Source organism: Meleagris gallopavo, chromosome 28 (genome assembly GCF_905368555.1).
Source record: "Meleagris gallopavo chromosome 28, MGAL_WU_HG_1.1, whole genome shotgun sequence".
Lineage (NCBI taxonomy): Eukaryota > Metazoa > Chordata > Aves > Galliformes > Phasianidae > Meleagris > Meleagris gallopavo.
The window spans coordinates 5,046,458-5,074,103 of record NC_139431.1 but is presented as its reverse complement, the minus strand read 5'-3'; the positions used below and the strand labels follow the sequence as shown (position 1 = coordinate 5,074,103).

At 47.7% G+C, this 27,646-nt stretch overlaps 2 protein-coding genes across 3 annotated transcripts in view; one reads left to right on the top strand and one right to left on the bottom strand.

Moving 5' to 3' along the window:
• Positions 1–32: 32 nt before the first annotated feature.
• TAF8 (TATA-box binding protein associated factor 8) lies at positions 33–7,282 on the bottom strand. 2 transcript variants are annotated; one of them, XM_010724407.4, is made up of 8 exons: positions 7,149–7,282; positions 5,790–5,946; positions 4,578–4,676; positions 4,304–4,366; positions 3,739–3,863; positions 3,286–3,433; positions 2,388–2,530; positions 33–1,908 (listed from the first exon to the last, which is right to left on the bottom strand). In XM_010724407.4, exons 1-8 carry the CDS (start codon positions 7,179–7,181, stop codon positions 1,765–1,767), a joined length of 912 nt encoding a protein of 303 aa, XP_010722709.1. In that variant the 5' UTR covers positions 7,182–7,282; the 3' UTR covers positions 33–1,764. The 2 variants fall into 2 exon arrangements, with proteins under 2 accessions (XP_010722709.1, XP_085066587.1); XM_085210461.1 differs by lacking the exon at positions 7,149–7,282 and having other exon boundaries at positions 5,790–6,950.
• Positions 7,283–7,456: 174 nt separating this feature from the next.
• The window catches only part of CCND3 (cyclin D3), a 38,026-nt gene continuing 17,836 nt past the window's right edge, over positions 7,457–27,646 (top strand). The window contains exons 1-2 of the mRNA XM_010724408.4: positions 7,457–7,588; positions 12,376–12,505. Of these exons, the coding sequence (XP_010722710.3) occupies positions 7,530–7,588; positions 12,376–12,505 (189 nt within the window). The 5' untranslated portion in view covers positions 7,457–7,529. The remainder of the gene's footprint in view (positions 7,589–12,375; positions 12,506–27,646) is intronic.

Genomic DNA, 27,646 nt, shown 5'->3' with positions numbered 1-27,646 from the left:
CACTCTTTCTGAAATGCTAAGAACTCAGTCACTTTTGCTTGTAGAAGATAAAATTTCTTTTATTATGAACATAAAAGATACTATTTTAATTCCAGATTTTCCCCTATCCAGAAAGGAATATAAAACACCTAATCCAAGGTAGAAAAAAAAAAAAAAGATATTTTTTATATATATATACATATATATATATACACACATAATGTCTGTACATTTGATTTTCTGTACAACCAAGGCACCAGCAAAAGTGGCAATGGCACATGTAGGACTTTTTTTTGCTAAAGATGCGATTTCAAATAGTTTGTCAGGAATACTTCCGTTCTTGCTGAAATACTTCCTCCTCTTCTTCCTCCTCTCTGGGTGATGGTGAAAGAGGGGTACCTTTACTGAACAGAAGAGAACAGCACACACATAACTCTGTTCCCTCTGACTGCAACTGACTGTGCACTCAGGAACTGCTCTGGGAAGCAGTAAGTCTGAAGCAGGCAGTCTTTGCTGCCTCTCAGCACCAAATTCTCATCTAAAAGAAGTGCAGTTTTGACTACTGCTTAAAAGCAATTTTCCCTTCAGAACTTACCTGCATGAATGCGAAAAAGCTGATGTAGTACGAACTACAGAATTCAGGTATTAATATCATGCTTGGGAGACTGTACCAAACAATAGGAGTATTCTGTTACAGGAATTCTGTGCATATTTTCCCTAAGTAAAGACTGAACGAAAAGTAAAAGAAAGGTCTCCAAAATTGGATAACAATTACAGCAATTCCACCAGCAGTCATTTTCACAGCTCAAATAAAGGTCCTTCTCTAAGGAAAAAAAGGAACAATTAAAAAAAAAAAGACAAAGAAAAAAAAGAAAAAGAAAAAAGAGCAATTTTTGTTGATAAAAGCCCATACTGAACAAAGACAAAATTAAAAAGCGTGATCAATAGCACAGCCCTGCAGACTGTAATCAATACAGCTTTATTCCATATTCCAAGCTTTGCAGCAAGCATCTTTCAAAACAGCTGGTGAAGGCATGAACTCTCAAAGGACTTGTGCTGTGTTAAAACTAACAAGAGAACTAAAAAAGAGCCCAAGGCAGTTGTTGAATCCTGCCATTGGTACTGCTAGAAAATAATCTCAAAGCAGAGTCGGGTAAACACCACACTCAGCACTTTTAAGTTGGAAGTGCAGCTGCAGTCAGAAAAGTTGAGAATAAATCCCTCTTAGCTTTGTATTTACACTTCACTCTTCAGTAAAAGTGTTTGCTTTTACCTGCCAACAATAAAAGGAAAGAAACCTCTGCGGGATTTTTCTCTCTCTTAATACATGCTTCACAGATTATAAAGCCAAACAAAGTTCACTGCAGAAGTTTCTCTTCTAGCTTGTAAGGCAGCCAAAAACAAATTATGTCTTCGTGTTCTGTAGAGCAGCAAGAATCTTTGTATCCCATGCCTCTGTAGAGAGAAAATCTCCCCAACAGTCAGAAGAAACCAAAGCAAATGAGACAATTCCCATCTGTAACTCAGTGGTTTTCACCACTTTTAAGGCAACTGACCACTCAGCATTCCCAATTAGGAGGAAAGCAGAGGAGAAAGAGGGAGCACTGCAAAGTGATGACAGTGTAGTTTGCTAGGCAGACAAAGATCATTCCTCTGCTTCTGCCATTCAGTCGGACTGGCTCTCCTGTCTTGCTCCATGCCTCCTACCCACAGCAGCAGAGGTGACTATTCATAACAGCCGGAGAAATGGGCTCCTCTTTCTTCTAGCAGCCAGCTGATCACATTTCATTTCTTTCTGCGGATCTTGGGCTTTTTCACTGGCCGGAGGTAAGGATTGTCTATCATATTCTCCTCCCCATTCCGGCTGCCAGACAAGGAGGTGTTCTGCTGTAATACTGAAGCATTCTCTTTTTCAGGTCCTGAATCATCCTGGCACAGGGGAAAGAAAAAAAAAAAAAAGAAAAAAAAAGCATAAATAACCAAAGTTAGTCTAAACAAGGCTTAGAAGTTCAAACCACAAAACACACGGGCGAAACATAATCAACAGCCAAGATAAACAGACGCAAACAAAAAGCTGCATTAAAGGTGAGACTTCCAGATTTTTAATATAAGCAGATCCCCTTTGAGAACAGCATGGAATAGTGGGACAATCCTCTCTCCTCTAACATGGAAATAAAGGTTGCATTGAAAGCTCGTGATTCAACATTGGATAACCTCATTACACAACGTATTTTGCAGAAAGTTAAAGAACCATGACAATGTTAGTCATTTACATCCGGTAAAATGCAACCTACTTTGCTATTTTCCACCCCCTATGTTCAGCTGCAAGGAAGACAGACTAAGAACCAGGTTTCATATGTTTAAGAAAGTCAGACCCTAGGGATCTTGGTCTCTAAGGGTGGGCGTACCGTGCTCATATGCAAGGGCAGGTTCTCTGTGTCTGTCTGGTCGTCTTGCTCAGATGAATCTGTTTCTTCCATTTGCTGCATTTCCAGCTCAGAGGGGAGAAGAGCTGTCAGGTAGGGTACAGTGAAAGGTCTGGCAGCAATCACTAGGGATGGGGAAAAGGACGCAGTGAGCAAGTTGGGAGACAGCTCATCAACTCAGAGATCATGAAGCACAAAGCTAACCAGTTAATTTGAAACCAAACACTTTTGTTAGTTCTGATTTTAAACAGAACAGGTACACTCTTCTCCTGCCACTCCCAGGGGTCAGGAATGAAATATGCTGTCCCTAAAAGATGGCAGTCTCTAATTTCCTTTTTTCTGAAGACCCTTTATGTTTCCAGCCATGGACACAGCATTATACAAACACAAAAAATTCATTCCTGAATATAAATTCAATTGCCTCATAGGCTGAAGTATTTACTTAGTTCCCCAAAAGATAACACAGGCTGTGCTCTCAGCCAAGCTCATCATCTCTCATCACTGCTTTGCAGGCAGAGAAACACAACAACCTCCACTGTCTCACACAGAAATGTGTGAGAAATGACTTGTGTAAAAGTTCCAGAAACTCAGAGAGTGCTGGGATAAGGGAATGAGAGGATCTATCAGTCAAATCCTTCTCCACCATCACAAAGAAGGGGGCATTCATTTAGAGTGGAAGCCTACCATTAGGCACAGCCAGGCACGATTATGAACCCAAGCTTTTTATGCTTGTTTAAAATAGAAAGTCCCTCATTTCCCTCCTTTCCCATGTCTCAGAATGCTGAACACAACGTGATCCCTCAGTGCCCACTTTCTGCAATCACAAGAACACTAGATGTATACTCTGTTAAATAACAGCACAAGTTACTAGATAACTCACATGGGAATGTGCTAACGTCGTCTTTGAAGAGACTCTGCGTTTCTCCTGTCTTAGCCATGAAGCGGGTGAGAGCTCTTTCCACGTCGCGCCTCTGAGACGCTGCCTTTTCCCGTAGGACTTGATAATCAGACACTGGCTCTCGGTATGTCTGTAGAGCAGAGAGGACAAAACAAGTACAGTCACTAGATTCAGTGAAGACAGATCAAGTTCAAAACATTACTAGGATGCAGGTGCTACAGGCAATCGCTGACCTTCAATGTGCACACGTTTTCAAACAGCTACAGATATCAGCCATAAAACTAAAGCAAGTACAATACGCAAATGACAAGCATTGTGCCAAGGTAGCAGAAACAATGTTCTGGAACTGCACTACAATAAAAATACACATGCGCTTTCCTAACATTACTGAGTTCAGACACATCCCAAACAGCACAAAAGTCTTTTTTCACTCACTGGTGTCTTGATGTAGGTGTGAGGATCTGGAAACTCAGGAAAATAGCCAGGGATGTGGGATGGATGTGGTTTGTTCTGTCCAGCTGTCAGGGCTTTGGGAGTCACAGGCTGATTTGTCACAGGAGCTATGGTTAAAAAAGCACATGCTCTAAATTAGCCAGCATCATTCTGCCAAATGTTAGGCATCAAGAAGTGCTAGCCTATACCAAGCTGTGACCCATGTCTCCAGGCCAGAAAGGGACAGAGCACATGTCCGAGCAACAGTTTCAGGTTGTGTCTGGCATCCCAAAAGGGAACAAGGCTTACATGATCCCTCTCTCCTACAAGGAGAACCAAAACCATCTTGAGGATTCTCACGTGCAATGAGGATGCTGAAGGGAAAGCAACTGATTTGGCAAAGGATACCCTCCTTCACATATTACATCATAATTACAGGAATCCTTAAACAAACACAATGCCCCAGAGCACTGGGCTGCACCATTCATGAAAAAAGCAGCAGCCCTCTGGATGCCAGCAGATAGAAATGACAATTATTTCCTGCACAAGAAAAGGACTTTTCACATACGGGCAGTGATGACCATCCTCTGAGAGCGCTTTGCATATGCAGGAAGCGTTTCAACATTGAACCCTGAAATACAGAAGAAGTGGAAAAAGGAATCACACCAAGAAGAAAGAAAATTTTGTACTCTGTATGCATACAAACTGCATCAACAACAGTGATATTGGAATGGTGGACATCACACAAGTACCAGAAACACCAGCAACATATTGTCATGGCAACACAGAGCACTCATTTTTCTGCAATGTATGCATCTGAAATTAGTGAGTCATCTACTCACCCATTTCCACTAAAGTAACCACTATATCAGAGAGTGTAGGCTGCGTTCTGGCTGTATGCTCACAGTAGGACTTTGCACTCCTTCCAATTTCAGAAATATCTGGAGGGAAAAAAACAACAACCATTACATATTCACTTCAGGCAACGACCACACATTTGTGTCAGCCCAACACCTCAATTTTTAGCAAATCTAGTGTCATGGTTTTATGATTTTTGTGATAGGTATTCCACATCATAACATCATGTAAAGCACAGGGACTTAGAGTTAACGCTCCAGTTCTGTGGACTGCTTATTTGCTGGGTACCTGGTTCTCAGAAGAGAAGAACTACATACCCCAGAGGACTTTGCATTCAGTGGGAAAGATAAAACTGATCGCAAGTCACAAGATTGCTCTCTCCCATCTCCCTACCCTTCCTCCTTTTCCCCTATTCCTTCTGCTGGGGTGTTGGTCCTTGGGTTCCCTTGGGTTCCCTTGCCCCATCAGCCACAGACCTGGGCCAAACCATTGAAATCCCCCCCTTTTTTTTTTTGGTTGGTGGGCCTGTGGGCCTGCTGCTCCCCTGTCAGGGACACAGACAGACCTAGAAGTAACACTGTGACACCTAGCAAGGAATAAAAAATAGCTCCCACAATCTGGTATCTTACAGCCTGCATATCTCAAGGTAAAGGATGGCCAAAGTATGGACGCACTGATTATCAGAGTCAGATGCTTTTCACAAATGAAAAAGGTAAATCTGCAGCACAAGCATGAAAAACTACCAAACCTAATCATTTATCAACATCAGAAAACTGTGTAAGCTGAGATCCTAGGCACATCATCCAGGAAATGAAGAGCAGAGCTGCCAGACAGTCCCACTTCTACAGCCTTCACTAACCAAATGTCTGGAACTTCGTTACTTGTCTGTTTATTTTGGTAGCATCTCAGTCTTGGGATATCTTATTGGGATTCCTAGTGCCCACTGAGAAAGATAAGCACCACTGAGTTCAGCCAAACTGCTCAAAATCAGAAGGTCTGTGACCACAGGGCTGTGCTCTAATGCCCTGCCAAGCCTTCTGCTTTTGCTAACACCATTAATGTAAGATATTACAAATAAAAACAACAAAACAAGCAAACAAACAAACAAAAAACAACAGAAAGAGCAAAAGCAAATTTGAATTAACTTCAAGGTGATTTTGCCCTAAATCACCACACTGGTGACACTGGGCACTCACAGCTCTGTAACATCTCTGTCAGTGTTTCCACCGCAGCCTTTTCAGCGCTCTCAAAACCAGCTTCAGTGAGCAAGGAGCTGACCACCACCTGCAGAGTTCTTCTTCGGGCCAGGTAGTAGTTATCTGCCGGCGTGGTCGTGTGCTTGCTGCCCGACCTCTGTGGACACAGACCCCAAACTGAACTGGCCCTGCCAGGAGCCAGACAGGCTGCCTGCATGCAGCCAGCACCCACTCTGGGCTCACACGTCCTGCACACATCACAAGTGTACACGTGCAGCACTGACCCACCTACACATATACACACACGTATAGACATATACGTATGAGGACTGCTCTGAAACTAATGCCTCCTATTTTATGATGTTGGCCCTTGACATCAGAGGTGGACATAGTATGGTAACAGAGGCTGAACCTTTCTGCCAACATTCTGTTACATTATATTGCCATGTGACAGATGGCAGCAGCCTGACAAGATGGTGTGTAATGTAGAAGTGTATATGAAGCAAAGAGGTGTTACTGAATTCCTCTGTGCAAAAAAAAAAAAGGCACTCATTGACTTCCATCGATGCTTTCTGGATGTTTCTGGAGACAGAACAGCAGATGTGAGCACAGTGAGGCTGTGGATAGTGCGTTTCAGCAGTAACAGTGGGTCATTAGGCAGTATGAGTGCAGCATGAGGCTCTTGTTTGATGCTGGTAAAATTAATGGTGACCATGTTGAAAAACAGTGTTTCTATCTGCAAACGTGCTTTAATACTATCAAATAATATTACTGGGCTCATTGTAGATGTTGCAGCTTCCATGCAAATAAATAAGAGGCATTACTTTTGAAGCAACCTACAACTAGAGATTCTTCACATGCACATATGCACACGTACACACGTGGACATACACACACGTAAATACACAGGCATATCTATACATTTGCACACATAAACACAAACGTGCATATGCACACAGACAGGCATACAGAAATCTGCATATGCACAGCTACACAGTTATACGGACAGACGGACGGTCACGGAGCAGTACATTGCACCCCTCCCCGCTCCAATCCGGGTCTCCCACACGTGCGCGGTCCCTTTAAACAAAGCCACCTCCCGGCCAACCCCGCCCGCGGCCCTCTCCGCCAATTCGAGCAGAAGAGTTTGGCTCAATCAAAGCCTACCGCCAAGCCCTGCCCCCGCCCAGCCATCCAGCCAATCAGTGCCTCCCTCTCTTCAGCTCCCCATAAAGGCCGCCGCGGGCAGGCCGCAGCCATTTGGCCTCCACGGCCGGCGTAGGCTGCCGCCGTTCCGCCCGGTTCCCCGGAGGGACGCCTCCATAACAACCCCGCGGCCCGGCGAGGAGCTGCCGTTACCGTGCCGGAACCTCCGGGCGCCGCGTCGGCCATCTTGGAGCCATGGAGCGCTATGCGCGTGTGCGAGGCACCGGGGCCGCGCTCGAGGCGCGCGGTGCACTCTGGGGGCTGTAGGCGGCGCGCGGGGCCTGTGGCTCATCACATCTCTGCCGGTGCGCTCGAGAGTGAGCGAGGAGAAGGAGCGGCAGTAGTGGCGTTCCCATCGCGAGCCTCTGGAAGAGCGAGTGGCGGAGCGGGCGGCAGCGTTCAGGGCTGTACGCTGAGAGCAGCGCGAACCTTCAGCCCGATCTCCGCCCCGCGCTTCCGGCGCTGTGTGGCAGCTCGGCCCTCCGCGGGGCGCGGCGTAAACAAGTGCTGCGGCCGCGTGGAGCCGAGAGCGGGATGGGAAAGGATGGGTGCGAGGAAACGTCGTGCGGGAGTGGAGCTGCTGGATATCAAAGGTAGGAGGCGCCTCTAAAGGGCTGGAAGTGCGAGGGAGGGGAGGGCGAAGCTGTGACGGGGACGGCGTGGTGCCCGAGATGGCCGTGCGTGAAGGCGCTGTGTGGCTGTGAGCGAGGACCGCCCCGCCGTCTGTGTGTCTGTCGGGGTCTCGCCGGGTCTGGAGGCCGACACGGGCTTCCCTTGAGGGTCCTGGAGGTCTTGGTTGCAGTGAGTGGGTTGACGGCGCTGAGGAAGCCGAAGGAGATGGAAATGGGAACGGTTCGTGTTGTGAAGCTGTAACCTGCTGGTTGACTGCAGAGGGGTGACTGAGCCACGTTGGGGAGGGAGGGGTGTGAGAGCTGACAGGTCTGTGCTGAAAGCAGTGCAGTGAAACCGCTGAGAAGAGGCTCAGGCTGAGCTGGAGTTGTCTGTAGGAGTGATGGGGAGCTGTGGGTAGCTCAGTATCATGCGTAGGGCCCCGGGAGAGACTCGTGCCCCTCAGTCTAAGCTTGCTGTGCAGTCAGTTTCATTTCTTGTAGCAAATCCAGGGGATGTGTAAACATGGAAGCAAGCAGAAAGGTGCTTTTGCTTAATGAGTGCTATGTGCATCAGAATACATGGTGAAGTAGTGTTTTCTTTTCAGAATATAACATGCCAGCCATCATGCTCAGAAGGGCAAAAAGAAAACAAAGCAATGTGAGTGGTGTGGAGGTAAACAATGAAATATTTCAGGCAGAGACCATTGCAGAATGAGAGGGTGAATTGTGGGTTGGAGATGCGTGCAGCTTGGGGCTTTGGTTTGCTGTTCCCATCTGGTAGCTCTCCCACATCCTTGTGCTTCCCTGTCTGTACAATGGGGCTGATGGGGATACTGTTTAGCTGAGTTACCTCACTGAGATTGGTAAAGGTGCATTATTATAAATGCAGTGTGTGGTGGATCTGTAACTCCTGGTGAGTCCTTGTGCATAAGGACAGTTTCTTTTTGGTCTTTTGTTTCCAGTACTCTGTAATGTCACTCAGTGTGTTATTTATAGCATTTGCATAAAAAGAAACAATCCTGGGTTTAACTCCTTGCCTCTAGGTGTTTACGTATTTATCTGTTTCATATAAAAAATAGAAACAATCCTATAGAATACTGATCAAGGCTCAATGCCCCTCTCCCACTCTGGAGACCTATCTGTTGATCTGCAGAGCATTACAGCTTTTTCCTGCCCCACTGACTCTCAGATTCTTTACTATGCTTGTCTCTGTCACTATGGATGGAGGGCATCTACTGTCTTCCCAAGCAGCTGAGGACATTTCTTTAGGAAGCAGAAAGAAGAGATGCTGAGCAGTTATAGAAAATGAGGGCGCCATGTTTCTCCCTTTAGTGCTTGTAGGGATGAGGGACCCTGCAGAGGCTCTCAGACCCCACAGCTGTCAGCAGCTCGCAGCAAGTTATTTAAGTCTTTCTGAATTGCCCTGTTCCCACCTGGGTGTTGGTCACTTAGCCTGGATTCCCACTGCCTCCATCTGACCTTCATGTTCAATGGCTGCATTACTTGGTTTATTCACGTGTGGGAGCTGTTGTATAAATGAGAGTACTTCATAGCCCTGGTTTTTGTTGATTTTGTGTGTTTTTTCTTTTTTCTTTTTTTTTTTCTTTTTACTCTTGGGAATATTTTTTTTTTTCCCCATCCTGAAGTATCATAAACTTGTTCAGAAAACAAAATTGTCTCTTTGCGCACTGGGAAGGGGGTGGCAAGGGAAGCCCTGCAGTGAGGGATGCTGGGGGAGGCTGGGTGCTCTGGTTATTGGTGCAGAGCACTGTGTTATTTTGAGCTCTAGTCCTAACTGCAGCGAGCCTGCTGAATAACCATACACAAGCCTCTTTGCTCTCTGCATGTCGTTCTCCCATCAGTAAGTGTTGGCATGCCTTTGAGATGCTCTCAGAACTGATAAAATGCACCAACTGATGTTAAAATACTCTTGGTGTTGGTGCAAGCTGGAGCCCTTAGGCTCTTCCCAGAGCACTGCAGTCCCTGCTGGACCTGGTCACAAGCTGAAAATCCAGAGCCTGGGGGATTCCCCTCATCGAAATATGTGCAGAAGTTCCTAAAATCACAGGTGCTGCATCCCATATTATGGCATGGGTACATCATTCTGTTATGCATGGCTTCCCTTTGCCTGGTTGGGGTGGGATGGGAAAAGCTTCCATAGAGGTCTGGCTCCTCTGTGATGCCAGGGTTTCTTGGTGTGTGTGAAGCAGCAGCTGCTTACAGCCACTGGAGGAGACTGGCCAGCCGAGAGGAAAGAGGCATAGTGAAAAAAGGAGCGCTTCAGGGCTGTGCTGAAAGATGTTGCCAGGGATCCGATGGGAAAGAGAAGGAATCCGGAAGCGAGCAGAACCACGCTGGCTGTTCATGTCCATAGGTGGAGGGTGACATCCTTATTTTGGAGCCCATGTGGAGTGGGAATCGACACTGCTGCTGGAAATGTTTGCCAGTTTATGGTGCCAGCTTCCTCTGCAGTGCTGTGAAATCGGTCAGCTGGCAGCAAAACAAGAAAATGCAGGATGGTGGGAGTCTGTGCGTCTTCCTGAGTGTGGTGTTTTTTCCCAGAGATTGGAACACTTCCTTTTGCAACAAGAAGCACTTTGAGATTGGTTTCAAACTGAGAAAGGAAAGAAGCTCACGTGTTTTTACAGAATTTCATGCAGATTATTTCAAAGAAGATGTAGGAGGTGGGAATCCCAAGTCCTTATTGTGTCACCCTGGACAAACATATTAAACCTCAGTGAGCGACAGCTGAATAGTTATTCTAATACTTACAGTCCCAGGGGGGAAGCTGTGAAGCCTGTTGAAATTCAGCTTTGTAAATAATGATGGGAATGGATGACTGTCCCCCTTTGGTAGGGAAAGCCCAACGCTTTTTCAGTTCTGAACTGGGTGGTGCTAGTGCAGTAGGAGGGCCTGCAGGAGGTTGGCATGGGAGCCTGGTGTTTCTGAGCGACAACTGAGATGAGTAGGTGGTAATTACTAAGGTCGATGTGGGGGTGAACTTTTTCACGTGCTTCTGTCCCCCAGCTTTGCCCTGGGCCCCAAGCACTACTGCCACCAGAGGGCACGTTATCACCATGTGCTCTTTTGGCTTATGTCAGAAAAAGAGCACAAAATAGCTAGCAGTGAATCCATTTAGACTCCTACAGCCCCCAGCAGTCACGATGTCACCAAAATCTTCCCTGTGCCCATTTGTTTCTGAAAAGCGAAGCCCCCAAGTCACTTGACTGATGCTATGCAAGGATTGTTGCGTAGTGTGATGGTGACAAGCACTTGATACACAGGAGAAGGGCAAGGAGGAAATAAGTTGTCCATCTGAGAATGTTTCTCATGACCTGAATGCAGAGAGGCTGCTTTGCTACTATTGACAAATACTCTTCTTTCTAATGCAACAGCACTGTTAATGTTGGCAATATACTTGTGTGAAGTAATACCCTGTGGACTTGCTGTTTCCTGGTGGAAGAGGCTGATGTCTTGGCAGAAAGCGCTGCCCTGCCTTGGCTTGTGAGATGGGGATCTGTGCAGCTCTGCAGGGTCCCTTCTGGAGTTCACATGTATCTCTCAAAATGTTACATGTGTAGAAGATGGAGTGTCCAGAGTGCAGAATCCATCTCAGTACATAAGTTAGGTGTTCCAGCCTTGGAGTTATGAGTAAAGCTTGAAGCCATTTCATCAAACACAAAGAGCCATAGGGGGAGAGGGCATCGGTGGTGGAGGGCTCTTTGATCAGCAAAGCATCACCCAGGTGCTGGAAATGCAGGTCAGTGGAGTTAGAGGAGGAAATGAAGTGTGCCTCAGTACAGGGGAATGCAGTTATGCTTCTCAAGGGTGCACTATGCTCCCAGACATGTCAAGGCTCTGGCTTTGTCTGGAAGATAATGCTGTTGTTCAGATGTCAGCTGCGGAGCTAGACATAGAAATGTGTGGGGTTTTTCTACAGGCAGTGAGCAAGGTGCTATTACCCATTCAAGGGCTGTGCTGTATGGCAGTGTCAGTGCTGGAGCTGGGCCCCAAAGGGTCCCTTCCTCTCCCTGTCACACTCAGCTTCCCCTACACCCTTACTATGGGCTGCAGAGTTCATGTGTCTGGGGCCTTTCTGGGGACTGCACTATGCTAAGATGAGTATTCCATAGCAAGGAGCTCCCAGGAGCTTTTTTTTGGCCTAAATGGAATGTCAGAGCATCTTCACTGGTTAAAATGGGCCTTGGGTGGTTGATATCCACTGGACTTCTTATTGTAATGCTACTTAGCTGATGTAAAAACTGTTCTTTCCCATCCCACAAGCTCATAGTTGTGTTTTAGTCAGTGCTGTATCTAACCCAGCAAGCATGTAAACCCACACTTCCAGGCTGTCCAGAGCCTCTGCTGCCAGGAACTATTGCAGATTCCAAGTCAGCTTTTCCTGCCTCACTGGTGACTCAGTGAATATTCTCCATTTTGTTCCTTCTGTTTTCTTCAAACTGTAGAGTCCAAAAGTGATGAGGAGATGTGCTGCACTGGTTACTGAGGATCAACACATGTAGAGTTAGCTGAAAGAACAGGCAGAGGAACGGTGTCAGCTGTGGTGATGTTCTGCTCTCCAGATCCTTACAGATAATACAACTGGTCCTGTTCTGGAGAGCATAAAATCTCTGCCCAGTTTTGTTCACAAGCTGTTGTTCTGTGTCACCATCCTTGCTCTGGCAAACTGTCTGCAGCTGCCTTGGACATGCCAGATGCTGGATGCAGTCCCTTGCTATAGAGTATGCTGCAAATCAATATTTTCACAGCAGTGACAGAGAGAGCGAAGGCATGTGCAGCAGAACGGGCATCTCAGGACTGGAGCCTGCTCCTCACCTCGGGCATCTGTCTGACCTGTCGATGTCTTCACATTGCTGGAGGAGGTGCTGCAACAACAAGGTAGGCTTGGTCACTAGTAGGACAAATGTCAGCAGTAAAGTTGGGCCAGGATAATGTTTCCTGCCTGCTTTTTGCACACTTCCCTCTGTGGAAAGCCTGCCAGTGGAAGCCATGTCTGTTCTGAGCCAGAGCTGCATTGCCCATGCCTTTGATATCTTGCAGAGAGTGAGGTGTTGCTGCTGGCCCCACGGGGTGATAGCGCTTATGCTTTGAGGTAAGGCTGGCAACCTGCACAGCTCAGCAGAGGCCACTTTACCACATTTGCGTTTCTTACTGCTGTCTTTGACAAAATCTGTTGTTTCAGGAAACCACACACTGGGTGTTGCCCTTCCAGGGTAGGGGTGGGGGAGGAATCCTGCTCCCCCAGGCACAGATCCAGCGGGCTCCTGGGATCCTGCTGCTCTCTGGATCTGGCTGGGGCTGTCTCCTCCTGCTGAGCAAGGTGAAGCCATCTGTGTTGTCCCAGGCAAGGAGCATGTGCGACCAGCAGAAGTAATTCCTGAAGCCGATCATGAGCTGTGCTGTGAGTGGGTAGAATGTAAATTTGGAAATTTCTGAGCTGCAGTTGTACACATTTGCTTATCCCAGCTGGGCTTGGGATCCTTCTGTGGAATTCTTCACACTTCTGCAGGGCAAGAAAGCTGTTTGAATGGGTTGTGAAGAGCCCCCATTCCTCAGTTGGGGCTCACGCATGGTCACTGCTTGCTGAAACCATCCTGGATGGACTGAGAAGCTTTACTGGCTTATGGAGATGCTCGCCATAGTGGTGGGAGACCTAGTGCAGGCTCTTCTGTGTGCTGCTGGGCCACACTGACTATAATACTGGGTTCAGAAGAGTGTCTAGTTCTGGCTAGGCTGTTGGTTGTTGTATATAACAAGGTACTCCCTTTTCTCTACTTCTTTGAAATGGAAGAAGATGGCTTAAGAACTATCAGTAACTTGACTGGAAAAGTTGTAACGCTAAGCGGTTGTCTAGCTTTGCAAGAGTGGGATTGACTGGAGTTACCATCACCTCTAAATACCTGTTAAAATCTGTTGTTTTAAGAATGTTGGCATTCCTGAGCAAAGCACTTTAAGGAAATGCCTTTACCTGTAAATTGGAGCGTGGTGTCTGATGAAAGTCATTTTTTCCTCCTAGTGGGATCCTGGAAATACAGATGCAGTAGCAATGGAAATGTAGGTCTGTTTCATACCAGTTGCTCTGAGAGAGGTTTTGGGTGCTGGAAAAACCTTGCCCTCTCCCACCGATTCTCACTTCCTTGAGACAAAAAAAAGTTCTCCAGATCTTGTCATGGAATAAGCATAAGCTGGGAAAACAACTTTTTTCCCCAGTTGACCCTCTGTACAGGACTCTGGTCCAAAGGCTGTTAGTCTACAGAAGTCTTGAATCAATCAGATCCAATGGGAACTCAGAACTGAATCTCATCAGAGATCTGCAGTGCTCTAGACTGGCAGTGTAGCATCACTCCTTGGGCCTTGTTAGCCAGGCTGAGCAGTTTGCTTTTTCTGTGGGTTCCAGAAGCAGCAGGGACAAGGGGTGAGGCAGAGATAGAGGGTGGCAGCAGCTGTTCAGGATGTGTTGCTGATTCTGTGACATCTCCCACCCTTTTTGGAAATTGAGAGTTTGGAGCAAGACAGAAAGAAGAAACAGACACTGATAAAGCCTTGTGGAGATGACAGCCCTGTTCTCAACGGCCTGCAGCCCACAGCATGTCTCTGAGGACCTGCGCCAGCTGGGAGGCAATGATAGGCTTCATTGCTTGCTCTGGCTGTGCTGGCTCTCCCTGTGCTGGCCATGGGGATGGATATCATCTCCTTTCCTTCCTACTTCTTCCTCTGTGAGTGTGAAGCTCTCTGTAAGCCCTGTTAGCTTGCCCTGGCTGTGCTGCTGGCTCTGCTCACTGACCTTTTCTGCTATGCAAATCCCAAGGGACTTTCAGCCTTAGTCCCCTCATGGGTCCAGTCTAGTGATGGCAATAAGACACCTACCAGATCATAATGAAAAGCACTCACTGGAGCTCAGGGCGAAGAGGAGCAGGGGAAGCTGCTGCAGGGTTAGGCATGGAGCAAGCTTTCTGCAGCTGTGAACCCCTCTGGTTTGGTCAGAGGGATGGGATCTGTGGGACTAGGGGTAGCAAGGATTACAGTGGTCTGTGGACATGAGGAAGACTGAGCCTATGCTGTAAGGGGCTCCTCGGGCAAGGAGGGCTGAGAGCTGGGAGGGCGTGCGGTCTCTCACAGAGCGCGCGTTTCCTCCACCTAACCTACAATAGGGTCTGTTTTAACCGAGTCTTTGAGGATCTGATAAAATGAGTTCCCATGCCCCAAACAAGGATCCTGTGGCGCTGGGTGTACAGAGGGCTGCAGGCCATGTTTCATGTACAGACAACTGTTACCACGTGCCATTTTTCTTTCCTTTTTTTTGTATAACGAATGGGGTCCCCACATCTGGTTGTGGCGGTTAAACAGGCTCGATTTAATCATAGACTGATATAAGATGCAGAGAGAAAAGAGGGGAGAAGGGTGAGAAGCACAGAGCACCTGCTTACCCTTATTCTGGGCCATGCTACATGCGTGGCAGTGAGTGTGCAGGGAAGGTGGGTTGCACTGATCCCGCCTGCTGGGAAGTCCTGTGCCTGGGGCCTTTTGCAAGGTTTTCAGCATGTTCCATCAGGATAGGGTGGGAACAGGGCAGGGGTGTTGCAGAGAGGTTAGGACTGGCTGGAAGGGCTTGGTTAATTTGCCACACAGCAGCTTTTGCAGCAGCACAGTGCATGTGTTGAGAAGTAGAGACAAATCTGATGACTTCCAGGAGGCAGGAAATCTATTCCCTGAGAGCAGGTTGCTCCCTAACTGTATATTAGAGGCTGCCTTTCACTTGCTGCTTAAACTTGTTGGAAAGCATGCAATGCTTGGTCAAGGTAAAAAATCTTCTGTGAGAAGTCCTTGGAATCAGGATTTTGGAGCTGGAATCCAAAACTGAGAGAGCCTATGCAACCTCACAGGAGTTGGCTTTTTCCTCTGGGATCTGAGCATTTTGCTAAGATGCCTTGGGTTTTGCCATCCAACCTGGCACCAGGTTTCATGTTTGCTCCCCCCTCTGCTCATCTTTTGCAGTGGATCTGCATGTTAACTCAAGACAGCAGTTTTTCCTATCCCTTCTTTTCTCCCTCCTCTCCACCCCCAACCCACTTATCGATGAAAGCAGATTTGACATGTGATAGATCCTAAGATTAAAAAAACAAACAAACAAAAAAAGCATTACAGGAGAATATAAGCAACAGCTCAGGAGGGGAAAATATTCTCAAAGAGTTGCCAAGGCACAGCCAGGGTGTCTAATGTCCGCCTCAGGTACAGCTGGGAAGAGGCCTTACTTCTGGAAGAATTAGTGCCAGGTCTGCTGCTAGGCTCTGGAGGCCTTTTGGCAGAGGTTTTGAAATCTGATTTTTCTTTCTGCAGCCAAGTGAGATTTTTATCAACTTCCTATCTGAGAGCAGAAGTCAGCTGGTGCAGGAGTACTGGCTCGTGTCCTCCTGCCCCATGCCTGTACATGTGGTGGGGGTGGCAAGGGTGCTGGCAATGCAGGGCCTGCAGCTTGCGCAAATGGGAGATGAAAGGCAGGGTACAGCCCTGTAGGTCAGTGAGATAGTGTCCTGTTTGCTCTTTCCAACACAGCACAAGCCAGCTATATTGCATGTAGAATGTGCTCCTGCTTAATCGTTTCAGTGTCCAGTTTCATCTTGCCTTTGTGGCTGATGGCCCACATCAAACTTCTGCACAAAGAGCAGAGCAGCCAATTGCACCACTTCCTGAAATGGAGGTAAGTCCAAGTGCAGAGACTTTGCTGTTGCCTGAACTCCAAGATGAGATGAGGCTCAAAACAGCCTTCTTGTGGCCTCGTAGCCTACTGCCACACGTACTGCTCCTGGGAAGTAAGGCACAGTGTATTCCTGTGCAGATAGCTCCATTCTGCATTCTGATGTTCAGCTGTAACAGAACTGATTGGCATTTTACCAGCACAAGGAAGGTAGAGTGGAGCAGGTCCTTGCCTCATGCAGATACACAAATCTACTTGGTGTGACCCAGAAGTCATTTGCACAAACTTGCTGCTCAGTGTTCCTTTGCATATGCAGCTGGCACTTTCTCTTGCAAGGGCTTTCCACTTGTAAGTGGTCTGTCTGAAACTCAAGGATTTGGGGATTTGCTGTTTTCAGGACAGATCTGTTTTCTGTATGCACATGTCTTATGGAGGAGCTGAGCATGGGCAAGCACAGATGGACTTCAGGCTTGTGGAAAGTACCTTTCAAACTATCCCTGTTTAAATTTCTAGCCTGAGCCAGAAAATTAACAAAGAGGGGAGGTCTGACTTTTTTTTTCTGTTGTATTCAATTTAATTCATAATCAGAGCCTGGATCAACCTCTCCACTGGAAATACCCCAGAAAGTCTCTGATTTGGCAGAGATTTCCCCAAATTCTTCAGCTGGGGGTGTGACACTTCTCACTGTTAGCCAAAAACCATCTCAGCATTTTTTTGTCATCTTACACAGAGCCAGCTGTGGCTGCTCAGGCCACCTCCCCAACCCTGGCCTGATAGGATACTGACACATAGGTCAGTTGCTCTGCATTGCGTGGCTTGATTGATGTAGGTCTGTGATACCCCAGATGATGAGCACCATCAGAGTGTAAGTGCAGAGCTTGGCAGAGGAGAGTCTCAGTTCTGATTAGAGCATCTTGGTGCTGTCAGCACATGTAATACTGCTACCAGCATGTGTAATGGGGTATGAGAGCAGCAGAGATGGCACTGGAGTTGGAAGGGTCTTACGTATTCATGGTTGTGACAGTGCATGCAGGGAAATAACCATTGAAATGCTTTGTGTGCTACTGTCTGTCTTCAAAGGGCGTCTGCCACGTTTGTCTTCTGCCTCACATACATCTGTTGTTTTTTTCTTCTTTTCAATGCAGCTGTTTAAGCTCTTTGAAATTATCCGCTTGCAATGCTGTAGGGTAAATGCAGGACGCAGAGTGTGCCTAAACACAGCAAAATTATTTGATGGCTGAAGTCTGTCAGTATAATCTCTGCTGCCAGAATGCTATTTCAGCTTAGAACATCCAAAGTGGTTTGCAGAGTGAGCTCAGAAGTGTCCATATGCACAGCCAGACAGATTCCTTAAGAACTAGCTGGGTCTGCAGGGTCTTGGCAGGCAGCTTTGCAGGTGCAAGAAGTGGCAGGAGATGGAAGTGGAAATTTGTCTGTCTGTAAGGCACCACTGTAGCTTTCAGCTGTGCATCCAACCATCAATCTCAGCAGGTGAGCAGAGATCGTTGCTGAGCATCTATTTTCTTCTTAATTTACACTGTGCAGGAAGTAAATAAATACACATACTTTTAACATGTTTGTCAGCTAAATGCTGGTAGAAGTTGTTTGCATATTGTGGGGCTGAATGGGCTTCTGTTTGCTTAACACTGCATATGGGAGCCCATTGAAATTGGTGAGGTCTCAAGGGTCTAACTGATGACAAATGCCAGCCCTCTGAGCCCTCTGAGTGTGGCTGACTCAGTGGCTGGCACGCAGGCACAGCACTCTGTAGCCCTGCTGTCATTAGCCACAGGGTGACCTTTCTACTCCTCGGCATGCAGCACTCAGACTGACACCCACATCAGTGCAGGAGGTGTCCATTGTTTGGATGGTTAGAACTGCGACTATAGGAGTCTGGTTTTGTTTTGTAGCATCTCTTAACTCCAGACCCCCACCAAGTTCAGAAGTACTATTGCACAGTTCAGATTATTAGCAAGTAGGATCAACTGTAATCTCATGCTGTGTATGCCTGAAAATGAAAGATGTACAGCTGCCATGGTTATCAAATTGATATACCGAGCTGAGTAAATCTGCTGACCCAAGTAGGAGCTTCCAGGGCATGTAGTTAGTGTTTCTGGTGTCTCTGGTTGATTATTTGCAGTAATAGCTGTCACTGAGATGAATGTGAGTCTCCCCTCTTAGAGATGCATCATAATCTCTGTCCTGAAATGACTCATGCAGACACTTGGCATCACTGCATAACAGCCTAGTAGGGAGGGATGGGGAATGAATTTACTGGAGGAATATAAAGAGTCAAAGCAAAAGGTGCCATGTCAATTTTAGAGCAAAAAGATTGAGGCAGGCATTTGTCAATTTACATAGGCTTTTGGGCTTGACTGGGTTCTCCTGAATCCCATCCCAGCCTCTGGCACCTGCTTTTCTGGGAGCAAAAGGTTTCTGAGTATTTCAGTTTCTATAAGTGGTGATGTAGCAGCTGCATGCAGTAGCAGGGGTGCTGTGTGCCTGTAGGATATTTTCCATTAGTGCTTACGTGTGCCAATTTCTTCCTCTTCACTGTATATTTTTTGGAAAAAACAAAGTTTTTAATCTAGTCACCACTTTCATAAGTAAAAGCACAACGCCCATGTTTCCTATTAACTTGGCACCTTTGCTTCTTCACCAAATTCAGTGCAGCAGAAAGGAGAAGCAGCACATCCAGCTCGTGTTGCTTAAGAAAATTGTGGCAAAGGCAAAAAGAGGTTTAGCAGCTCCCAGCCTTACCATACATGAGATTTTGGAAAGGAAATGAAAAGCAACTTTTCCCATGGGAACTACAGAGGGAGGCAAGCTGAACTGAATGGAGATCTCATAAATCAGTGACGTAGGGCTTTGACTTTCTGTGCTGTAGTCTTGGGCAGGTGGTATTTATATGCCCAGTCAATAATTAAGGAAAGGCAACGAACATGAAAATGCAGCAATTACAAAAATGCCAAGTTCTATGAAATGTCCTTCCATCAGCCTCAAGCTGTAGAAGGGGAAACTGAGGCAACGTGCATGGTGTCTGCTGGCTGGGGACCATGAGAACATCAGCCCCACAGGGAGTGATGAGGACACACCAATACAGCTGTTCTCCTGGATCCTCATCTTTCTCATCTCCATCCCTAGGGAGAGAGGAAGAGGTCAGGCAGTGTGACTGGCAGGGACACCTATATTTTGTTCTGGTTATCAGCTAAATGTGTGTTCCATGGGCTTTCTTTGACGAGAAGCAGCAGTAGTATTTGTGCTGCCTGTGCAAATCTAGCTGGCAAAGCATATTACGGGTATTAACCAGTTCATCATCATTAAAGTGCAATGATGGGGTTTTCCAAAGCTGTTGCTGTTGCCTAAGCTGCAGTAGCTGTGATGAGGAAAAGGAGAGAAAAAAAAAAAAGTTAAGGACATTTAAAATACAAGAGCCTAGGGAGATATGATTCAGTATGTATGATCTCAATTCTCCATCAGCTGTCATCAGAATACCTTCCAGTTTGTCACTGATTAAATGCAGCTTATTTTCACCCAATTGCAGTAATCAGTTTGTGTCCCCTGTTGCTGTCACTCCTAAGCTCAGGGCTGGTAGAGGAGTGGATTTTGCTCTGTGCCTTTAGCCTGGATGCTAGCTGAGTGCTTGGAGTCCTGCCCCTTTTGCCCATCATCAGCCCCAGTGTGGGGTTTGGAGGTAAGTCAGGCTTTGTACCAGCTCTTAGCACCAAAATCAATCTCATCTGATCTGTATGCCCTTTTAGTTCACAGATTTTCTGTCAGCCTGCAACAGTTAAAAGTGCAGTAGTGCAATGCATCTCTGTATCTTAAGGCCTGTGAGTGGATTCTCTTGTCCTGCACTTATATTCCCTGCAAGCTGATCACCTGCTTGGCCTGCAATTGTGATTGCAGAGCTACCTTTAGAAGTGCAGTCAGTGCTGCCTTTTGCCTTCCCTGTGTGTAGGGCCTTGCTAATGCCTTAGGCAACCTCTTCCTCTCACCTAGGTGTTAAGAGTCAGTGTTGGGACTTACTTGCAGTTGTTTATTTTCTTTCTTCTCTCGAAGGCAGCTAGATTCTAAGAAACCCAGGCAGAGAAACAGCACAAAGGGACCTTCTTCTTATCTCTGACCTTTCTGGCAGGGATGCTTGTTGTGGGGTGGCCTCCAGGACTCAGATAATGCAGGAGGTGGTGTGCACGATTAGGCATTGAGACACCACCTGCAAAGGCCTGGTAAAGAGCTGCAAGCTGGCAAGCAAAGGGAGAAAATGAATCAAGGAAATCTGCTCTGCCAGGAGGTGGTAGAAGGCCTGGGTGGAGAGTGGGGCCCAGCAGGGGCTTTGCAAAAGGGTCACGGGTGTGACTGTGGCCTTTGTGAGTTCCTTGCTGGTGAGGGCTGCAGTGAGCTGAGAGCTGGAGTGTTGCTGCCTACAACCTGTGCCCTGCCCTGTGCAAGCCCCGCAGGCCCCCATTCTATGTTTTTTTTTCTTTATCAGCATGGAAGTGCGTGAGGACAAGAGAATGGGTGTCTGTGCTGACTGTAGGTGTACAGATTGGGTGCACGTTAAGAATTGTAGTCTGAGGAAGCACATCTCAGAGCCAGGCTTTGAATTCCCATGTTCCAGTCATGCCATGGTGCACAATGGCCTTGCAGACACTGCCAGGAGCAGCAAAGCCAGGCAGTGCCCACTGCCAGCAGAGCCAATGCTCCTGTGTCTGCTACAAACCAGTTTCCAGAAAAACTGGAGCTTTATGTGGCTGAGGACTGCTTTTCTGTAGCATAAGTGTTTTGTCTCATTTCTCCCAGGCTGCTTGAAACTTGCAGAAACATAACTGGTATCACATCAGCCAGACTTGATTGAGATTGGCCAAAGGCTGAAGAATGTATGGAAAGGGAAGGACTGACCCACACAGCGAGATTACATATGGCTGTTTCTTCACAAAGTAAGACTGGAACTCTAAAAGGTCTTGGTTTCATCCTGATGCAGAAGAGGAAGATGTTTGTGGGATGGGAAAAATATTTCCTGCCCATCTGCAGTCCTGGAGGGAGACCCACTGTGGTCAGCTGGGCTGCAGCAGCATGGCTGGACAGACAGACAAACAGGACCACAGGGCATGCTCGTGTCCGGCAGCCTCTGTAAAAATTCCCCGGGTGTTTTGTTTTCCCCTCATCTATGTTTAGGCTGTAGTAACCCAGCTCCAATTTCCTTTTTTAATTAATGGCAGCACAGCAGGACAGAGCTCTGCCCATGCTGCACCAGTTGTGATCTGCTGCTGAGCTGCAGGAGGTTTATTTGCCATCAGGTGAGCTGTAGAAGCACTGATGGCCGCAGTGACATGAATTGCACTGTACTGATATACCTTCTTTATGGATATACTAATTTAAATACAGTTAAATGGCTTTGCCACTCTGATCCCATTGTGTGGTGGGATGAGTAAAGGCTTTTTCTGGGCTGAGGAAGCGAAGAAGCCCATTTCCACGCAGCGGCTCCAGCGAAGCAGCTCACGGCCAGCCGGATCTCAGCTGTGCCCTGTGGAGCTGGGCCTGGCATTGGGCACAAAGGCTGTGCTGGAGGGCTGGTGGCAGGGAGAGCAGCCCCTTTGGCAGCAGCCTGGACTCAGCAGCTTCACCCAGGAAACCAGGGCCCAAATTGTCCTTGCTTTCCTGTGGCAGTTTCTCATGCAGCTCCTTTGTCTGCCTTATCTAGCTGGATTGGCACCTCTTTAGTCTCTCCTTGAGTGCAGGGCAGCACTGGGCTCAGATCCGGGGGTGGGGGCTTCTGTACCATTATAAGGCAAATCATAGCTGCTGCTTCCCCATCCTGGAGCTTGCACCACTTCAAGGAGGCAGGCCCCTTCAAAGTGCTGTCTGGGAGCTGTCGCTACAAAAGCTAACACTCAGCTATTAAAGTCTCCAAATCCTCACTGAAGCTCGTTAATTTACACCAAGTTAATTACTAAGTCCCTTTCCAAGAGTCTGATCTGAGTTGTCCCATTGCTCCATGTCATTTTCAGGGAGAATTAAATCCTCTGCTTAAATGTTTATAGCATTGTTTTAAAGACATAATTGTGTAGCTTCTTTAGCCTGGGAATTTTCTACTGTTTTGAAGGCTTTCAGCATCATTTATAAATTAACATACTAATGATTAATCACCTAAATATGAATGGAATAGGCTTGGTGCCAGATAAATGCATATGCCCACTCCATTGCGTAAGTGTACTTTGCAGTCTCTGGCAGCAATCCCACTGAAATCGAGGGAAAGCTATGCTTCTCCATTACCTCCTTTTGCTGGGGGGAAACTGAGGCACATGGTCTGCCCAAGCCAACAAGCAAGGCAGGAAGGAGCTACAAAGATAATCCCAAAGCGCTAACACTTCCTGGCTCTTTCCAGTGTGTGCTTTGTTTTTACTATGAATGCTTTTTGCATATTTTTATGCTATTTCATATTATCTTGATGAGGAAATTAATGTTGCCCATTCTCTCTGGGAAAATTGCTGTGCTGCTGAGACTTGACTCCAAAGAATGCAGAAAAACCTCCTATAAGGAGACCAAGTATAACTTGCAAGAACTATTACTGATGTCAAGTCTGAAGCGTGTGATTTAGCATCTTTTCTTACACTTCTTATTATACAAGATAATCTTGATATCTGAGCCCCTTCTGGCTTGTAATCTTGCTTAGGAATCACAAGAAGTTGGCATTGTAGGCTGGAAAGGAAGTGGCAGGAGCCAGGACTGGTTATTAGCTGTCAGACCCCAAAAGGTCATGCTTAGGTTGGTGCACTGAGAGGAACGAGGTAGGAGTGCTGTTGCAAATGGAAAACATTTCCATGCACTGCACTGTTGTCTCTAGGAAACCTTTCAAGCATTCCCAGACCCAGCAATTCACTACGAAGACCCAGATCTCATTCCTTTCACTACAGACGCCAGTGAAAAGTTTTTTTTCCAAGTAGAATCTGCTCCTGGCTCCACTGGAGCTGCTCACAGCTTCTGTTCCAAAATGACCCCCTTCCATATTCAGCTGTGCTTTAGGCAGCAGCACATCTCCTAGTCATTATGTGGGTACAAGGGAGCTACCTGCTAACCCAGCGTGTGGGGTAGGGGATCAACCCATTCCCTCAACAGCTGCATTGTGAATCAAGCACTGAGTGCTAACTGCAAACCTGCGTGCAATTCGTCTGCCCCAGAGCATGACCACAGGAAAGGGACTGTGTCCAAAATAGCAAGCAATGCACTGATGCCCTTCAGCAGTGCCAGGCAAGCCAGCGGACATCAGGGGAACATTGGACCGTGGAGGGGTTCCCAGAGGCTCTCCTTTCTGCTGGTGCATCTGCTCTCAACATCAGGCATGGGTCAATCCTCTCAGGCCCGTGTGTGTGTGTGAGAGAGAGAGAGAGATTTTTGAGCTATTTTCTCAAAGGGTCCCAAAGGACCTGGAGTCACTCCAATTTCTTTGGCCAATTGTAGGATATACAAGAGATGGTCTCTTAAATGTCATCTCCCACCACTTCCAAATTTTCTTTTTTCCCTCCAGGGCCTCCTGTTCTTTCCCCCTCTGTGGCAATTAAGAGTTCCTCCAGTTCCCAGCTAACCTGGGCTCTTTTGTTAACTCTTGGAGGCTATCTGACTGTGCTCCTGGCCTCAGTATCTTGCAGGGATCAGCTGCTGTGCTGTATGTTTGACTTTCTTCTGAGTTTTTCAGACCATGATTATCTTGACCCTTGCATTCTGCACTGCAAAAGACTGTCAGCTGCCAAGCAGGGTGAGGCCACATAGCCGAGAGGCTGGATCCTGCAGGAGGATACCCAGGTCACCTCCCAGCATGCTGAGCCTGGCACATGTTCCCAGGTGGCAGCCTTGGGGCACGCCATGACTCTAAAAGTCTGTTCAGATAACCAGAGCCGTGCGCTGCAGTGGTGACCACAGGATTACACCTTTAAATCAAACAGCTCTCATCTGTGTGAAATCTTCATCTTAGATGTGGAATGGGAGGGGGCAGGTTTAGGAAAAAAAGGCTCAGCTGTCTCCGAGCATAATCCAGACTCTGTTATTCCTCTACTGCCTTGAGAACAAAAAGATTTGCTGGCTGCTGAGTGCTTTAGAAAATGCAGCCCTTGATCTAGCTTTCCTCCCTGCTTCCTTGCCCTCCATTTTCTTTCCCTTTCTGGCTTTCCTACCATCCATGCATGCATCTTACCAGTTTCTGTCTCGGTTTAGAGTGAGAAGTCAAAATCATGTGCCGATTTGACATTTGCCTTTTCTGAATGCAAGAAGCGGTTGGAGCTCAGGTGGGAGGAGAAACAAGTCCCTCTGCTTTCCATCACATGAGCCGCTCAGAGCTCAGCCTGGGAAGCAAAAGTTCCTTGGCTGAATGTGATGGGACCATTTCCTCCTGTCACCTTGCCAGCTGAGCCGCACACATTTGTCACAGAACAAGCAGAGCAGTGCATTTCAGTCTCCTTGCTTTGCTCAGTCTTCCACGTGCATCTTCCACTAGCTGCCTTCAGCTCTCTGCCCACGCCATTCTCTCCTGCTTGCCCTGCTGTGCTGGGTGGTAGGGGTCTCTCTCCTTTACTTTCTTCAAGGCTCGTGTTAAGTTCAAGTTGGTCAGAGGACCAGACTGGTCCAAAATGCCGGAGAAGAAAATGTGAGTCCAAACCAGCATCTCCAGTTTGAGCATCTAAAGCTGCCAGGCCAGCATTTTTCTGCTGCTTGCAGTGGGTTTTGGAGTGAATATATGAAGAAGTTTTTATTGTAGTAAGTTTCTGGTAGGCCTGACAAGCCTTGTACTCCATGCTGCCAGTTCTGAGCTGTTGCAGATAATCAGCAGCTGTGACATGGGCTGGTCAGCAGTTCCGCACTTGCCATTGCTTAGAGCCTGCTCTGGGACTGGCACACAGCAGCCCTGGGCAGGGAGTCCCCCCACTGAAGAGGTGATGAGGAGCCAACACCAGTTGCAAGGTCCCTTTGTTTGCCAGGCTATGGGAAATCATCCAGAGAGGAGTTTACAGCCCTACATCACAGAGCAATGGAAAATATGTGCAAGTGAGTGCTGTACAGATCAGTGCCTGGGGCAAGAGAGCTGTGTCTCTGGCACCAAGCACACAAGAATGTGTCGGAGAGGAGCTCAGCACTGATGTTGTCCCTGCAACTTGTTTGATTGTGGTGAGGAGAGCTCTGAGCCCTGGCTTTTGCTGGGAACTGTAGGCTCCCTCTCCAGGTGGCCTTGTCTGCCAGGAGCACTGAGCAAATCTTTTCAGTGCTCCTTGCCTCAGTTTCCCCATCCGTAGGTGGGGATGCTCCTGCACTCCTTTACAGTCTGAGCACTGCCATCCCATCATCTCTCCTTCCCCAGCTGCTGATGGGGGGCAGTTTAAAAATGCTGGCAGCAGTTGTGGGTCTTCAGTGTGACACGGATACCGTGGGCTGATCCCTGTGTGGGAGCACACCCAGCCTGCTTTTGGGTCCTCTGCTCCCATCCCTGTGCCCACAGCAAGCTGCTTGCTGTCCTAACGTTAATGCTTGTTTTGAGGACATGGTCTGCCACCTCGCCGCGTAAAGAATGCTGAAGAGCTACAAAAATAAGCTTAGAAGCACTCATGCCTGAGTGCAGGAGCCAGTTTGTCAGTTGACAGTGGGAAGGAAGTTGGTGTTTTAATTGCTGCAGGCAGTATCCCTGTAGGAGCCTGACACTGGCGTGGCAGTACATCTCATTCCCATCCCCTGAGTGTTTCTGCACACATGGAGCAGGAGGGCAAAAGGCAACAGGTCTGACTGGGTGGCTGCTGTAGGAATAGTTGAGCAGGGCACAGTACCTATTTTTCCAGCTCAGCACAGTTACGTAAACCACTATTGATTTCAGCTTACAGTTGCGCAGGAGGCAAAAGCATCTTCCTCACTGCTGTGATGCTATGCTGCAGGGCTCAGAGCAGGCATGGAGCAGCAGGTTAGTGTTGGAAGAAATCGTTAATGTGTCAGGCTGCTGCTGGAGTCGCTCCACCAGAGATCTGCCTAAATACAGCAGAAGTGCTCCTTGCTCAGTGATGTGTATTCACTCACAGAGTGTGTCTCATTAGCATGTTGTTAATGTCAGTAATTATTGATGATATGAGTGCAGAAGCATATGTAGATAAGTATACCACTAGCAGAAGTGCCGGGAGAAATGCATCCATTTGTTATTATGGATATTAGCATCTCAGTGAAGTTGATCTTTTTCTGCCTGCTGAGATATGTGGAGGTACTGGGATGTGGCAGTCACAAGAAATACGGTGACATCTGTGCCCCTAGGAGGAGTGTTGATGAGCACCCTCTGAGACTTCTGAGAGATGCCTTGTGCTGCTGTGTGGATTGTATCTGATTTCCATTTATTAACGCAGAGGTTTGACATTTTGCCTTTGCCCGTACTTAATCACTGTGCCTTGTAGGTCCTCAAAGTTTTCCTTTTCTGGCTGCCATCTGAACTGCTGCACGTGTTCCTCACTGCCCAGGTGGAGGGGACACATTCTGTCTTAGATGCATTGACTGTGTGCCAGAGCAGTTTGGCTTCAAAGACAGGGGGCTTTGGGGCTGTCTCTGGGGCTGCAGGGCCAGGGATGTGCCATGCACAGACGTGGGCTGGGAGCTGCTCAGCTCAGTGCCCACTGCCATCTGAGCGAGGCGGAGTTGGTGCAGGATGCTTCCTTTCAGTTACAGCAGGGTGTGAAGCGAGGGCAGCCAGCAGGCTCACAGTAAAGGCTTGCCTGCAAGGTCTGCCTCCAGTTCAGAGCTCTTGTAGGGCATGCTCAGGTAGTGCTGGAAGGGAGCAGCGAGCCAGGTGCACTGCAAGTGGAGAAGTCAGGGAGTATCAATCTGTTTCTTTCTTTCCCCTAAACACTCCTAGGCCCACACACACATCGTCCTGTCCTGCCTTCCTCCAAGGACTCGGACCTGGCACAGGCTCAGCTCTGATGACATTCCTGTCCTCCCATCACTGGCACTGCGGAATCTCTGCAGCCGGAGAGCTCAGGCCCAGCCTGCATCCCTCACTGGAGCAGCAGCGTGGTGTTGCTGTTATCCTCTGCTTGTCCAAAGGGGAGCGAGAACCAGTGTACTGATCCAGCCTTGTGCAGAGACGTGCCCATTCTCTCGTGGCCTCATCTTCCAGCTGGCCATCCCAGTTCAACCCAGTCGTCCTGACCGCCAGCCCGCTGTGCTGCCTCGCAGTGCTGGTTGTGGCCTTGCTGCTGTGCCTCTGCTGCCCGCCCTGTTTTCTGGGGTCCTGGAAAGTGTGGCCATGTGCAGGAACCAGGGAGCAGCTGTGGCAGCCCTATGGCATACCTGCCTGCAGGTAT

Excerpts from the sequence above, each read along its gene's own strand:
- TAF8 (XM_085210461.1), bottom strand. The coding sequence starts at position 6,105 with ATGTCTATACGTGTGTGTATATGTGTAGGTGGGTCAGTGCTGCACGTG. Across the intron at positions 4,677-5,789 it reads GACAGAGATGTTACAGAGCT|ATATTTCTGAAATTGGAAGG; the intron begins GTGAGTGCCCAG and ends TTTTCCCTCCAG. Across the intron at positions 1,909-2,387 it reads TGCCCTTGCATATGAGCACG|GATGATTCAGGACCTGAAAA; the intron begins GTACGCCCACCC and ends CCCCTGTGCCAG.